Consider the following 14,363-nt stretch of genomic DNA (forward strand, 5'->3'; position numbering starts at 1 on the left):
GTGGATGGTACCGGATTTGAGAGGTGTTCTGCATAAAACATCAACACGCCTGGTAAAAACTACCATTTTCATGACTTTTAATATTGTTTTAATGTGAATTTCTGCGTAGGATACACTATGTCATTCAATAATGAAAATAGGAGAACATTTCACAAATATGATCAAAACACTTTGAGTTTTACCTTAACTTCAACAAAACATTGAAAGCTAAAAATCAAAGGGGCGTTATTTCATTTTTAACCAGCTGCATATCATAGCAAAAATGTTACCGAACAGAAGCTACGTTAGAAATGTATATGATCAATTTTAATACAGGTAGTTGCAAAGTCATAGAGGGTCTCTGTGTGGAGCAAATCAGTTTACTATGCTGACATCTTTTAAAAATTATGATTACTTTTCAGTAGTTGCCTAAACTTTGCAGTGCTTTGCAGCTGTCAAAATTTATGGACAGTACACTCAATGTATGAGTCTTTTTCATGCCATATATACACATGCAATACAAATACTAACAGCTCAGAAGACTAATTTTTTAAAACACTGCTTTACAGACCAAACGTAGCACAAGTAATGGAGAGAAAGTAAGTTCTATCAAGCTCCTGAAACAGAGGAGGAATGAATTGTTTGCACACCTATCAACTTGTAAGAAATGACTAAAAGACAGATTTCTGATTCAAACACTGATTCAACAAAGTAGAGCATGGTCAACCATAAGGTACACGCCGGGTGGCATCAGGAGGTATCAGAACGTATTTGGAGTGCGCCGGACAGGTATATGCTATTTGTGGTTGTAGTCCGTGCCTACATTTGGGACTCAAGAGCACATAATTTGGCTCAGCAAATTACAATTCATTCATTACGATACAAATTGAATTGTGAGTTCCATAAAACCATGTCCATATTCAGATGATTATTTTTTTTAATTTTAAGGTGTATGTTTCTTGCAATTATTTGGAGGTATAAAAATGAAATGATGATGTGAAAGAAAAAAAAAGCATTCTTCGCAACACCTAGTTTCATATTCCTAGACATCAGCATTACTAAACCAGAAGTACATTTGGAAAAAAAGCTAAAGAAAAGATGTCTTTCAGCCTTAACATTCATTTTTAAAATGTTGTTATTGCTACAGTTTAAACATTACATACTATTACAAGTCTACTAAGTTTATATTGTAATTTGGTAATCCACTTAACACCAGATGGACAGACTTGGTCTCTATAAGGGAGGTAAGAATACTCATGAGTCTTATTGTCTCCACACTTATTGAAACTTATCACCAAAAAATAAAAAAAATTATTAAAAAGATCCGGAGTAATATAGGACACAGTTATGTAAACAAAGCCCATTGTGTACAACTGTGAATTTCAAATTGAAACAGCTGAAAATATTGAAATTGGGTGCGCTCATTAGATTGAGCATTAAGTGACATGATACAAAGGAATATTGAGCAGAGCCTTTCTATTGTCGCCCATTTGTGAAAGGTCTTTTGTACATAAATGTTCTTCCTCTCCTAAAAGATATAAGAACTGCTATAATAGGTAGATTTACAACTATGCACAGCACACTTACACAACAGTCTCTTACTAAGTTACATTTAAGAGGCCTGTTGGGTTGCTCCTGTTGCGCAAATTCATCCAAAAAAAGTATAAAAGTCGTAAAAAGAAAACACAAAGAGAAATATCCAAAGTTTGCTAGTTTTAAAAACCATGGGAAACTTTCTATAAAACATGACTACGGAAACGAATTCTCTTCATATTGTGGTTGTTTGAATTGTACTTGGCAACTATATATTTATCAGCTAGATGCCAATTTTGCATTAAGAGAGCTCTATTTACGACTGCTAGAACCATACTTCACTCTTGATGGTGAATGAGAACCAGAGCTGCTATGTGATGAGTGAGATCTGAAAAGCAGGTATGAAAGAGCTACAGTGAACACAAAACAATCATTTTCAAATAACTAATAACTGATGTTTACCAATTTCACATTACCTTGACTGGTGAGACTTCTTTGAAGAGTAGTCTCTCGAGCGGTTCCGTGAACGAGAACGAGAGCGGGAACGTCTACGTGAATCTGAAGGGCCGTCTCTTGATCGACCTCTGGAGCGATTGTAAGATCGAGAAGTAGACCTGGACCTTGAGCGTGAGCGTGACCTTGATCTGGATTTTGATTTTGAGGATCGTGAACTTGACCTCTTAGGCTGTTTATCCTTGCCTGATAACTTGGCAGTTTTGTTTTTATCCCCAGTTTCTTTTTTATCCTCATCTTTACTTGAACCAGGAACTCCCCAATCACTCAAATCATACTTGGAAAGATCACCATCATCCTCCTTGAAATGTAGGAAAAAGAGAAATATTAAAGTCATTTTTACTGAGAATGTCACTAAGTATAGTTGGTTCAGTCAAAGTTGGCGGGCCGGCGATCCTTTGCTATGCAGGCCTATTCTTTGTGACATTATGAGTGTGGCAAACAGTCCCCAAGATGGGCCGGAACCTGCACCTTACAAAGGGATCGACTCCTTATAATGACCGGAACGGGCGCAGTTAGCACTCTGAGACCCCCTGAAAAGAGTCGGCTGTTTAAGGTTTTCTTTGGTCCTAGTCCCACCAACTTTGACTGAACCAACTATAGCACTAGTTGACTCTTACCTCTTCATCTTCATCTTCCTCCCCTTCCTCTTCATCTTTAGAAGGTTTCTTTCGTGGAGCACTTTCTTTCTTCACTGATTTAGAACGCCCATTACTTTCTTTCTTTTTTTTACGACGACCAAACTGGGAAAGGAAGGAAGTTGTTAACATTGCTGCCTTCAAGAGAGCAATGTAATACCAGAGCAATACATAAATAGAGCACCTCATCATATTCGTCGTCGGATTCCTCTCTTTTGATGTACTCTACGACACCTCTTTCATTGTATCCACCTCCATAACCTGTGCGTTCCTCAATTTCACCAAACTTTGGAGCATTGCACATGTTGCAGGTGCTACGTCTTGCCCAGTTGACATTTCCGCACCTAGTGGCAGGTAAAAATCAAGCTATTGTTGGAGAATAATTTGGAAACTAATTAACAGCTGATTCTGAAAAAAAAAAAAATGTATACTTACTTGTTGCATTGCCAATCATCAGCACTGAAGAGCCCTTTGCTTTTCTCAGCTGCTACTTTGCCAATTTCTGTACAAAGTTTCTTTTTCTGTTGTGGTGACTCCTCTCGATCTAAAACAAAGGTTTTTAATGACTTACTTGATAAAAAGTTATTGCGAACAACCCTGGCAAAAAAAACTAAATTCAGATAAAAATTTCTGCAGTGTCTCTAAATGTTGCATTTGCTGCAATCAGAAAGATACTTAAGACATTTGAGTCTTAGTTACTAGGCAAAATTTGTGAAAGGCACAAATACTAAATACCACAGCAACTACAAATTTCTTAACTATACCTCTGTTGCATCTATTGCAAGAGGTCCGCCGAGCAAAGTTCAGGTTACCGCACCTGGTAAGACAAACAACACAGTGAAACATTTACAATCTGGATTCATTCGTTTGTAAAATGTCACTTAGCTTTGATGCACATTGGTCATAACCAGAACAGACAGCATTCATCAGAAAAAGAGATAAATATGGACGAATACTTTACATTGCTTTCAATTCTAAAGACAAAAATTGAGGTTGGATGACAAGGGTTTGTGTTTCAGAAGTAATGTACACAAAACAAGGAAAGGTGTATAACCTCAACAAAATGGCAGACTTTCAGAAACACACGCTGCCAATCTGGTTAAGTTTAGTCTTTGACAGGTCATGAAAGCCTTGGGCGAATCAAGTTTTGAAAAGTAGTCGAATTGTGGGCCATTAAGAAGACCATAATAGTGGGAAAATTTGATAGAATTGGTGCGAAAACAAACGCTGCCGAGCACGACGGGCGTTGAGACACGACAGCGCTGCTCAAACTTTACCCATAATCAAACCAAATTACATAAGGGGAAAAATTGCATCAATCAGATGAGTTGCCACCGTCTAAATGAAAGCTTTTCGTATTAATCAGTTGCGACAAATTGAAAACAGATGAGAACTTACGACGCATCTGAGCAGATCCAGTCACCCTCATTCATTTTGTGTTTTTTATCCATTTCGCACGACGAAACGGACCAAATAAATACTCTTCAAACGGGTAGTACAAGGTTTAACTCCAATGAGACCAATTAAGAACAATAAATATAAACATTGACACGAAAACTTCAAGGTGCAACGGCAAGGCAAGCTCCGGCAAAAAGGCTCGGTCTTCTTCGTCGACCGACTTTTGTTTTGATACTCGCACCATGCCTAGTGCGAATAGTAGACACGTGTTGTTCGCACCGCGCACCACGGTGCGAATAGTCATTGTCGCTCATTTTTAAAAGAACAAACCTCTCCTAGAAAAGATCAAATCTGGTTTTTTTTGAATAAAAGGCCGGAATTAAACCCAAAAGAGCTGGATGAATGTGTTTTACTGTGAATATCCCGTTCAAACGAGATACTTTAAGTAGATAGTCATGATTTGCAGTTTCTATGTTGGCAACAAAATTAAAAAATCACGTTGACGCTTGACGGACGCTTGCTACTTGTTTACATTTTTAATTTTACCTGTTTACAAAGGTTTCTGACAGTTCTTTGAATTGCCTGCGGGCTGTTGAGGATGAAACTGTTTGCTCGTTGAAAAAGGTGTGTGTGTAATTTGCGTCGGAACTGGCTGAGACTTGTGTAACCTGTCAGTGTCAATCAAAATGACCACTAAAATGAAACATAAACGGATCACGTCCGACCTGTCAAATTGCACTGAGCACCAAATGAAACAATTACCCGTGTCGAAAGAACTCGTTGGCCATTACCGTACCAAACTGTCTACTCTGAATCGTGACTACGAATACTTATCCAGTCGGGTGGATGAGTGTAGATCACTTTTCGATGCAGATTGTCGACTGCAGCAAGAAGTTGTTCAAAGAAATAATGAGGTTTCTCGGCTTCAACAGGCCGTCAGTGATCTACAGGTGAGTTGTTTACTTATTTGTGTGCACTTTGTTTGTCATTTTTGTTCCTGGTAAATTATTATTGTTGTATTTCAGGTTTATGTCTTTGAAGAGCGAGAGCAAGCTCTTCGCCTCTATGCTGAAAATGATAAACTAAAGCTACAGCAACTGGAAGACCGGAAGAAAATCGATCTGCTTTTGTCATTATCCGGCATTACTGAGAATGAGGTGACTTTTTTCATTAGTGAAGCTTCTAAGAAGTCTGCCATCATCCCCCAGCGCATTCACAAGAAAAAATTGAAAAGTACTGATTCAAAAGTGGGATCCAATAAGGAAAACAGTCAATCAGATTTCAATAAAGGAGATTCATCCACTGATGACATTGATATTTTGAAATTAAAGGTAAGTTCTTATCTTGTAGAGCATGTATAATTTGTGGAAGGTGCCTATGTTTTATATTGAGGATCTATCATGCCATTTAATTATTTCAGATTCAGTCACTTCAAGCTCAACTGTCAGAACAAATCCGACTTTACCGAGATGAAACAGCTGCTCTGTTGCAAGATCGAGAACTTGCTCGTGCTGAGCGTGTTGCTGAGCAGGCTAGACATGAGCAAATATTTGAATCACTCACAGCCCGTTTGCAGAAAACCCAGTCACGGGTATGTGACCTGACAGCAGCCTTAGTTCAATCCAAAAAGGACTTGTATGGCAATGAGGAAACATGGGCCACTGAGAAAGACCGTCTCATCCGAAATCTGGACCTTTGCAAGGTGTAGTGTCTGATAATGTTAAAAATGACTGTCAGTTGCATTCACAAGAGCCATGAAAGTAATCATCTCTCTTAATCTCCAGGAACAATTAGGGGAAGTGTTCACTCACGATGGCACTGTGGTCCCTGGTGCAGGAGTACGGTCTGCAAGAAGTTGTGGTGAGCTGTCCGTCTTAAAAAGCCAGCTCTCTGAAAAAGATAGAATGCTTTCTATGTACCAGGAACAATGCTCTGTCATGGAGCAGGAAGTAGCAAGGTATTTCTTTTTTCTGTTGCTCTCAAGAAGTATTATTTTGGATTATTTCCTTAATTTAATCTGTGCAATCAATTTCAGATTAAGAGATCAAGCAGAATCAAGTAAAAACCAGTTCAAAAGTCGTGTACAGAAGATGGCATCTCAGGTGACCTATCTACGCAATAAATATAATGAACTGGACCGTCGGCGTGTCCTTGAAGCTGAGGGGTAAGTTTCATCAAAATTTTGCACTGCTGCTTGATATGACCTTTGTTCACCATCTTTATATGTCGGAATATGTTGCAGCTTTCGATCAGATATTCGCTTGATGCGTTCAAGATTGCGAGACCTTGAGAGAGGCTTCACAAAAGTAAATGCAAGACCAAGCACAACAACAAGTGTCTCTAGAAGTGTAGCTACTGAATCTGCAAGTGTGAACACTGGACTAGTTTCATCTGCCCGTGACACTGTAGAAAGAGCAAGGCAGTTAGAACAGGAACTAAAACTTATCCATAGTCGAGTGATGAGCCTGGAATCAGAATTGAAATTAACAGGAAATGATGAGTAAAACATTTTTGGATCTCTCAGATATTTTATTTCAGATGTACAGTGTTCAAAACATTTTTTTGTGTTCTAAATATCTCTGTACACAATTGTTACAACATTATTGTTTACCAAATTTTATATTTTATGATATGTACTTCTATAATTAACTTATTGACCTGGTAAAGTACTAGGAATAAATCATTCCTGGAAGTCTCCATGTGACATCTTGTAATTGTTGCTTGTGTGTTTGTGTATGTACCGTAACTGTGCATCTCTCCTGCGTATTAAATAATACCTTCAAAGTGAATTGATCAACACTCTAATCACTCTACCCTCCATAAAATTATTAAAGAGACATGAACTAAACAAATTTTATTGTGGAAAAAAAATGTAAAAAAAAAAATTAAATAAAATTAGTTGTGTTTGTCCCCCTGGACGGAGACCTGGCGTGGCCTCGCGATCGCGTACCTGCGGCCGGGCCGCGGCCTGCGCTTGGCTCGGCGTGCGCGGCGGCAGCGGCAGCTACCCCGGCTGACATTCCCCCACCCCGCGCAGCCCGCGCAGCGCAAGCCCTCATAGGGCACCAGGGAGGCCCGGAAGGCCCTGCGGCTCTAGTGTTTTGCCTTGACGCCGCAAACCCTGACCCGACCCGAGGCTGGAAGGGCGGAGGGGGCCGCAGGGCCGGGCGCAGGGCCGGGAGGGGCGATGCGGACATGCAGGAGGGGGCGGTTATCGATCCACGAGCGTCAGTCCACCACGCCGCCTCGGAGACCCCCTCGCCCTTCCCCCTCCCCCCTTCCGACCAGCCTCTGCCTCGACGCGGACCGCGTGAATGCATAGAACAGGTGACCGCGGTAGGCGGACTGGGGACTAGGCGGGCGGCCTGCGACCCAGGGGCGCCCAGGGGCCTCCACCTCCGGAACGGAACGGCGGGCGATGGTGATGGCGCAGGGCTCGCGTACCCACCGCCACAAAAAAAGTTGCACTTTTCATTTCTTTTACCATTGTGTCACTCGACTCGTTCCATTTTTTTTGTCAGGGGTGAAAATTCAGGGATTGCGTTGGGAGTCTACCCTCATGAAAAAGAGCGGCACGGCGCCGAAACAGCCGAAGCGACACGCGCCAAGGAATTAATCATGCTTTCACGGCGCGGACGTGCAAATAATGCAAGCGCGGCGACGCGAAAAAAAAACTGTGCCAAACCGTAAAGTATGGATCGTCGTTAAGTCCGCCGTTGACGTAGTTTCCGCGCTCCGTCAGCGTCGGCCCGGTTTACTCGCGGCACCGCACCGCGCCGCCTGGAGTGGCAGAGCGCCGACGCCTCGCTCGCGTGTTGACACTGCCGTGCCTCGGCGTGGCGCGGCGCGGCGAGGCGTGGCGCCTTCAAAGCACCGGCACCGCAACGCTAAACCGCAGCCAGAGGCGGAGCGCGGGGCGCCGAGCGCCTGCCATGCGGTGCGTAGGCCGCACGCAGCACGCCGCTGCGGCGCCGCGCCCCGGCGGCCTACCTCCCATTACCATTACCACTAAGGGCTAGACCACACATGACCGTAGTATGCCATTTCGGGCCCGACACAAGCTCGCCTGCACTGCAAAACGAAACATGGCCCAGCCCGCGTCCGTCGCTGAGTGCAGAGTTGCCAGCGTTGGAAACGGGCCTTGAGGAGGCATTGGAATCAAAGAGGGGTGGGGTGATTTCCTTAATGGGCTGATGCGGCTCGTCGATCGCTAACCTGGGGCCTGGGGGCGCCTGGGGGCGTGAGGCGGCGCGCCGAAGGAATACTGTTGAAAGCCGAAGAGCCCCCGCCTCTTCCATCTGCCCCGTGCCCCGCCACGCCCTGCCCCCTCTTCGGTTGGCGCCAAGCTTTTATCTCCCGATCTCGCTAGCGCGGCTCGTTCGGGATAAACGCCGCGGAGCCGCGCCGGCGGCCAACGCGTCTTGACGTTTTCGGACCGGGAAGGGGGGAGGGAGGGAGCCTTTCTGCAGAGGATGCGAAGGGACAGTCGGAGGCACGCTAGACGCGTTGAATACTTCATTAAGCCCCGAAAGCCTAGCTGTTTGCGCCAGTTGGTCTGCTTTCTCTCTTTCTCTCTCTCTCTCTCTCTCTCTCTCTCTCTCTCTCTCTCTCTCTCTCTCTCTCTCTCTCTCTCCCACTTCCAATCCCTTCAGCCCTCGAGGCTCGTGTCGGACGCGCGATGGCTTTTATCGACGGGCCCTCGGCAGGCCGTCGGGGCCTCGACGACCACGTGCAGCACGTGTCGCGACAGTGTAACAGTCGCCTCGGTCCACCGGCCGCGCCCGGCCGCGCCCGGCCGCGCCTGCAGCAGATTTGATTTTGAAACTTGGCACGGCTAACTCGGCGGGAAGTCTGTTTCTGTAGTCCCCCTGCTACAGGCTGCCCCGGAGAAAGGCCTGGGAACACCCTGCGACGAAGACGGACTGCGGCAGACTACGAAACATCTCGTCGTTAAGGGTTAAGCTTAACTTTCTCTCGCAGTGGGGACAACAAACTGCCTCATGACTTCCACTCCACTCTTCTAACGTGTCATGCAAGCTCAGTCGGCTGTTGCTGGGCGGGGTGACATGCACATCATTTTTGTCGCGTGTGCCGCTACGGTGCACGGCCATCCCTTCTGTTCCCGCCAGTCAAAGACGCCCCCCCTCCCGACCGCGACCTTCGGGATTCACCGGATTGAGCAGCCAGGAGTAATTGGAGCGACCTTTCCGGCCGAAGGCGGTTGATTCGGGAAGCGGGGAAGACTCGGGGGAAGACGGGGTGGGGTAAGGGGGTAAGGGACAGTCTCGATCGCTGTTTTTCGGCGGTGCGGGTCCATTCCACCACGGACCACCGACTTCTGGTTCCGCCCCCTCCCCCTCCCCCTCCCACTAGCGATGCCGCCCCCCGCAGAGGCACCGCGAACCACGAACCACAAACCGCGCGGCATGCAACAGTGATTCGGGCCCGATTCCCGGGGTGCCATCGGGGGGTGGAAGAGAGGGTGCATAGGACGTTAACGATTTCCCCCCCGATTTCCAGGTTGTTTTATCCCTCTGGTCGAGTGCAGTCCAAAGGACACCATCCGACCGTCACGAATCGAAATGTAGAACCATTCTCTTTGATAAGGTTCCCTGCGGCTGAGCAGCGGTGACTGATTTGGTCCGTCCCACAGTGTGGTTGCATTGCAATGCCTAAGTGCGATGTAATTGCCGCGTCGTGCGGTGCGTGCGGCGCGTTGTCCGGCCGCCATCGAGTACTTGGAGGCGGCGATATTACCCCAGTTCCTTGCTGGCGCGGGGCCGGGCGGGCCGCGCGGGTGGGCAGGGGCGGGCTGGGGCAGTCGTAGCCGCAGCCCCCCGCCTGCCGCCCGGCCGCCCGGCCCGGCCGCCTGGTGGGGCGGTGGCGGAGGGCGTGGGGCCCGGCGCTGGGTGCCCCACCAGCCCCACCAGCCCCACCAGGCCCGCCACGGCCGGGTCGCGCCAGTCGGTGGGAAGCGGGCGAGCGGCCGGGGCACTCCTTGGACGAGACGCGGCTCGAGGCACGCGAGGTACGCGAACCAGCACGCGTACGCGCCACGCGCCTCGACGGCCAGCAGCACGACCGAGGGCCACGCCGCGGGGCTGACGTGGCCGACGACGTGGCCGAGGACGTCGTCGAGGACCTGGCTCTGGTGAGTGCGCGCGGTCAACGCCGCGGCCTCGGCGAGCACCTCGACGGCGTGCGTCGGTTCCTTCCGGATCGCGGCGGTAAGAACGGCCGCCGCGGTGGTTCCTCTTCCTGTTTCTACGCGGTGTCGCCCTGGCCGGCCGGCAGCCCCGCGGAAGTTGGCTTCCGGCCAGAGAGCTTCTTGTTTCCTTGCGATATCGACAGTGTGTTGCGTCCGCGGTTTCACCAGTGCGGTCGCAGCGGAATCTCGCCCTCCGGGCAGCAAGGAGTAAACGACAGTTTAGAGTTCCGGGCAAAATTTCGGCATGATTTAGTAAAATGATGAGCGTTATAAAACTTCAAAGCAGCTTTAAAACTTCACTCCTGAATTTCGTTTCCTCCACGGGGTTTTTAAAACGCACCATGGTGATGGTGATGAATGATGACTCACCCTGCTGAAAATAACGGTACTCGGAAGTGCGCGCGGTTCTTTTGTCACGTGTACCGCCGGGCGGCCTGGAGCCTACCCCCTTGAAAACGCCCCCCGCGTGCCCCCCCTCCTTTCCCTGTCCCACCCCCCGCCCCTGGGCCCCTCCCGGCTGCACCAGTTACATTCTGGATCGCGTGCTGTTCCCTGCTATTCAGGCCAGCTGGGGAAAGGGAAAGGAGGTGGGACGCGGAGTGGCGCGTGGCGGGGCGGGGCGGGCCCGGTGAGAATGCTGTAGAGAATTGCCACCCGCTTCGTTACTAGTCCGATATCACTGCCGTTCAATACGCGTCCCTGCACGCCCAGCCCACGCCCAGTCGGTGGCGAGTGTGCCGACAGACGGACGCTAGACACTGGACGGACTCCAGACGGGCAACAGCGGCGGCCACTGCGTGCGGTTCGGATGGCCAGTCGCGGCCAGTCGCTATCAATATCTGCTTTGCCGCGGTCGCTTTGATATTCGGTCATTCCTCTGACCGTGCCGCCGAGTCCCTGCCATGCCACTCGGCCGGCCACGTTTCGCGGAGGCCGCACGTTTCTTGGTGTTCCTTTTGTCGTGGTTAGGTCGCTCGCTGGGCAGGCCTTTGTGGTCAGAGACGGCCGACTCCACTCTGCATCCGGTCAAGCGGCGGCACGGCCAGACCAAATCGCATCAGGAAATGGGGCCGGATCACTATATCGCTGTGTGTGTGTGTGTGTGTGTGTCGTAAGCCAGTCGTGTGTTTGGGAAAGGGGTGGGGGTGGAGTTGTGCTCGTACGAGCAGAGTGCACTCTATTCAATCCACCTACGGTGGCAGTCAAAGATTGGTAGGGCTGGACAGGCACACACACACACACTCACACGCATACTCGCGCACACACACGCGCACACACTGGCACATACGCACACACGTGCGAGCGCACACATGACTGAACTTAATGGTGTGAAGGGAAAAGGCTTGTGTGCCATGTGCACTGTATGCAGAGACAGACAGACCGACAGATAGACAGACAGATAGGCAGTGGGCTGGGTTTGTTCCCGTCTGTGTGCAGAGGCAGCCCAGCCCGGCGACCAGTGCGCTGGAAGCATTATTTTGTGGATTGGAGTCAGCAGAGCAGGGCGGTCGACGTTAATGAGTGGGGGGAAAGGGGGGGGGGGAACCGTGTTCAAACGCCGCCGTTCCCGCGTGTAGCACGCACGTGTTGTGCGTGAATGCGGGTGCCCTCCGGCCTCCGGGTCAGGTGTGTCACGGAAAAGTAACTTTTCCGGATCGATCATTTCCCCGCTTTTTCCGGGGGTAGAAGCAGAATTATCCGAACTTTTCGTCAACTTGACCAAAGTTTATTTTTTTACGCCATGTTGGTACGTTCCTTTTTTTGGTGGAGGAAGGTCCCTCCACGTTTACACTCCATCGTAAGTTTGGACAATGTATAATTTGGTTGGCGCCACTGGCCTCCATGGCGTGGAGCGGGGTCACTTCGGGGCAGCGGGGGCCACAAAAGTGAGCACAAAGTGAGGCGCGCAGTGACCGCCAAGCGACGCCAGGTGTATTTTCGTCCGACCGCCGGGCGTGCATGTTCCGGCACTGCCCTACTCCCCAGTTTTGTGACGCCGGGCCGGCGATTTGGGGTGGCGATTCAGAAAAAGGAAAGGGAAGGAAGGAAAATGGTCGGAACTGGGCGAGCGAATGCAAGCGGCTGCATAATTTAAGCGTTTTAGCGGATAAAACCGGGGCAAAGGCTGATGCCAACTTGGCGCTGCCCAGCGCGGCTCACGGACGGACTGGCGGCCGGGAGGAATCCGCGTCACTGCCAAGTTCATGAACGTCCCGTCCGATAAACATCGGCTGCAAACAGACGAAAGCTTTCCCGGGTAATGGGACACGGCGTGGAGCAGCGAAAGCAGGACTTGTGGCAAGTGCGTGGAGAGTAGCTCGAGAGGAGTGCAGTTCCAAAGTGAGCCCATATCCTGGAATTCCCGAGTGACGTGACGAAGTAAAGACCCGCCTGCCGCCGCCAGGACGACGTCGCGGAGGCATCACGATGACAAAAGGGCGGCAAAACGGCGATCCACTGGAACTGGCGGCGTTCTGCTGGGCCGCCTGCAACAACACGGCTTGTTGTTTTAGTGGTTCGGCTGCCGTCTGTGGCTGTCGGCCTGGGCCGTGTGTGCTGGCTACTTCTGGCGGGCTTCCATCCTAGTGATAAGGGACCCGTCCCGTCGCCGGCCCGCCCGGGGCGAGGCTTGGAACGCGTCACACTCCACGCGACAGCTTTGCTTGCGCCAGGAGGGGAGGAGCATGGATTTAACCAGCCGGTCAAATTTCAAGTAAAATCGCCAAAAGAAAAAGAAAACAAGTTCTGCATTTTTTGGTGAATTTTCACACGCGCTTGGATTGAGAAAGAGTAGCATTTCATTTTGTGTGCTACACACGCTTTCCGTTGGATGGGGCATCCACACCGAAGCGCTGGCAGCACAGAATGCCGAGCAAACGAACGCCCTCAGTTCCTTGCCTCCCTCTCTCGGCGCGGCCACAAAATCACAATTCTTTATTTTTCCAACTTCTCCTCGCGCCACAAAGCAAAGCACGTCCCGCGTTGCGATGGTTTTCTGTCCGAGAGTCTCTTTGAACTATTGTCTCTTCTCCTCGATTCTCGTTTGAGAGGACGAGCTCGTCAGCACGTCCTGGGACGGCAAGGACCAGCAGCACCGGCCAAGTTCAGCAAAGGCAACCCAACCCCGGCGAGGGACGCAGCTGGCTGGGGGAGGGGAAGAGGGTTGTTGGGCACTAAAGAAGGGGGACTTGTAGCACAACGGGGGTGGAGCGCTGCCGAGACTCGCTTGGACCACCCGGGGCACACGGACGCGCATACGCACGCCGCGCACGCCGCAGCACGCGTTGGAGGGAGAGTCTCTTCCGGTCTCTTCTCAACGCGTGCCCTCATTCCGTAATTGCCACACACTCCTTGTTGGTCCGCATCGTCTCCTCTGGGGAAGCCACGGCCTATTTCATAGTTAGCACGAAAGCAAAGCGTTTTGGTCAGAAAACCAAACTGGTAACTTTTGCCTGGTTTTGAACAATTTCGCAAGGCCGTTGCCCCCAAGCTAGATTCGTTGGCTTGTCGACTAACTTTTCTTTTCTTTTTTTTTGAGAACTACGGTCCGAATGGGAAGAACGTTTCTCTAGTGGCACCCTTGGTCTAATTAGGCTCGCGTCCCGCCGGAGTCGTTGGGGGTCTTGGTGATCCCAGTCACGCATGCCCCGCGCATTCCGGCCGCGATGTAGGCCGCCCACAGTGCAGGCACAGCACAGCGCGCCTCGCTGGGATGGCATGGCGCCGAGTCGGACTGGAGGCGAGGAAGCGGAACCAAGCAGAACTTCATACTCCGGGCGGCTTTTGCGGCGCGTCGCACTCGCGTCGTCCCGGCAGCTAGCGCCTTGCCCCGCCTACTTGACGACTTTCCCCCCTCCCCCCACCTCCCCCGCCACACTGGGCACTTTCAAGAGGCCTCTCATTGTTCCGAGCCGTATTTTCCCGCATTCGCTCGAATTATCAGGCACGCTGTAGGCCCGTGGCGCCTCGCCGCATTCCAAACACCAGTCTCAAAAGCACTCTTTCATAAAGGTTTCATGAGCCAAAACAGATTAGGTCACAAAGGTTTCGTGCAGTTTTTGAGGGGATGGTTTCAAAGCGTGTGACCTGATTTC

At 50.0% G+C, this 14,363-nt stretch overlaps 2 protein-coding genes across 3 annotated transcripts; one reads left to right on the forward strand and one right to left on the reverse strand.

The window, feature by feature from the left end:
- Nucleotides 1–53: 53 nt before the first annotated feature.
- Nucleotides 54–4,298, reverse strand: LOC117643297 (zinc finger Ran-binding domain-containing protein 2-like). 2 transcript variants are annotated; one of them, XM_034382107.1, is made up of 7 exons: nt 4,062–4,298; nt 3,428–3,480; nt 3,099–3,207; nt 2,848–3,007; nt 2,646–2,768; nt 1,989–2,326; nt 54–1,900 (listed from the first exon to the last, which is right to left on the reverse strand). In XM_034382107.1, the coding sequence occupies exons 1-7, from the start codon at nt 4,112–4,114 to the stop codon at nt 1,825–1,827; spliced, it is 912 nt and encodes a 303-aa protein (XP_034237998.1). In that variant the 5' UTR covers nt 4,115–4,298; the 3' UTR covers nt 54–1,824. The 2 variants fall into 2 exon arrangements, with proteins under 2 accessions (XP_034237998.1, XP_034237999.1); XM_034382108.1 differs by lacking the exon at nt 3,428–3,480.
- Nucleotides 4,299–4,369: 71 nt separating this feature from the next.
- On the forward strand, nt 4,370–6,850 carry LOC117643296 (coiled-coil domain-containing protein 77-like). The gene is made up of 6 exons (XM_034382106.1): nt 4,370–5,011; nt 5,087–5,392; nt 5,482–5,763; nt 5,846–6,018; nt 6,097–6,225; nt 6,304–6,850. Exons 1-6 carry the CDS (start codon nt 4,748–4,750, stop codon nt 6,563–6,565), a joined length of 1,416 nt encoding a protein of 471 aa, XP_034237997.1. The 5' UTR covers nt 4,370–4,747; the 3' UTR covers nt 6,566–6,850.
- The last annotated feature ends 7,513 nt before the right edge of the window (nt 6,851–14,363 follow it).

This window comes from Thrips palmi, unplaced genomic scaffold (assembly GCF_012932325.1).
Source record: "Thrips palmi isolate BJ-2018 unplaced genomic scaffold, TpBJ-2018v1 HiC_scaffold_17, whole genome shotgun sequence".
In the NCBI taxonomy this organism is placed as follows: Eukaryota; Metazoa; Arthropoda; class Insecta; order Thysanoptera; family Thripidae; genus Thrips; species Thrips palmi.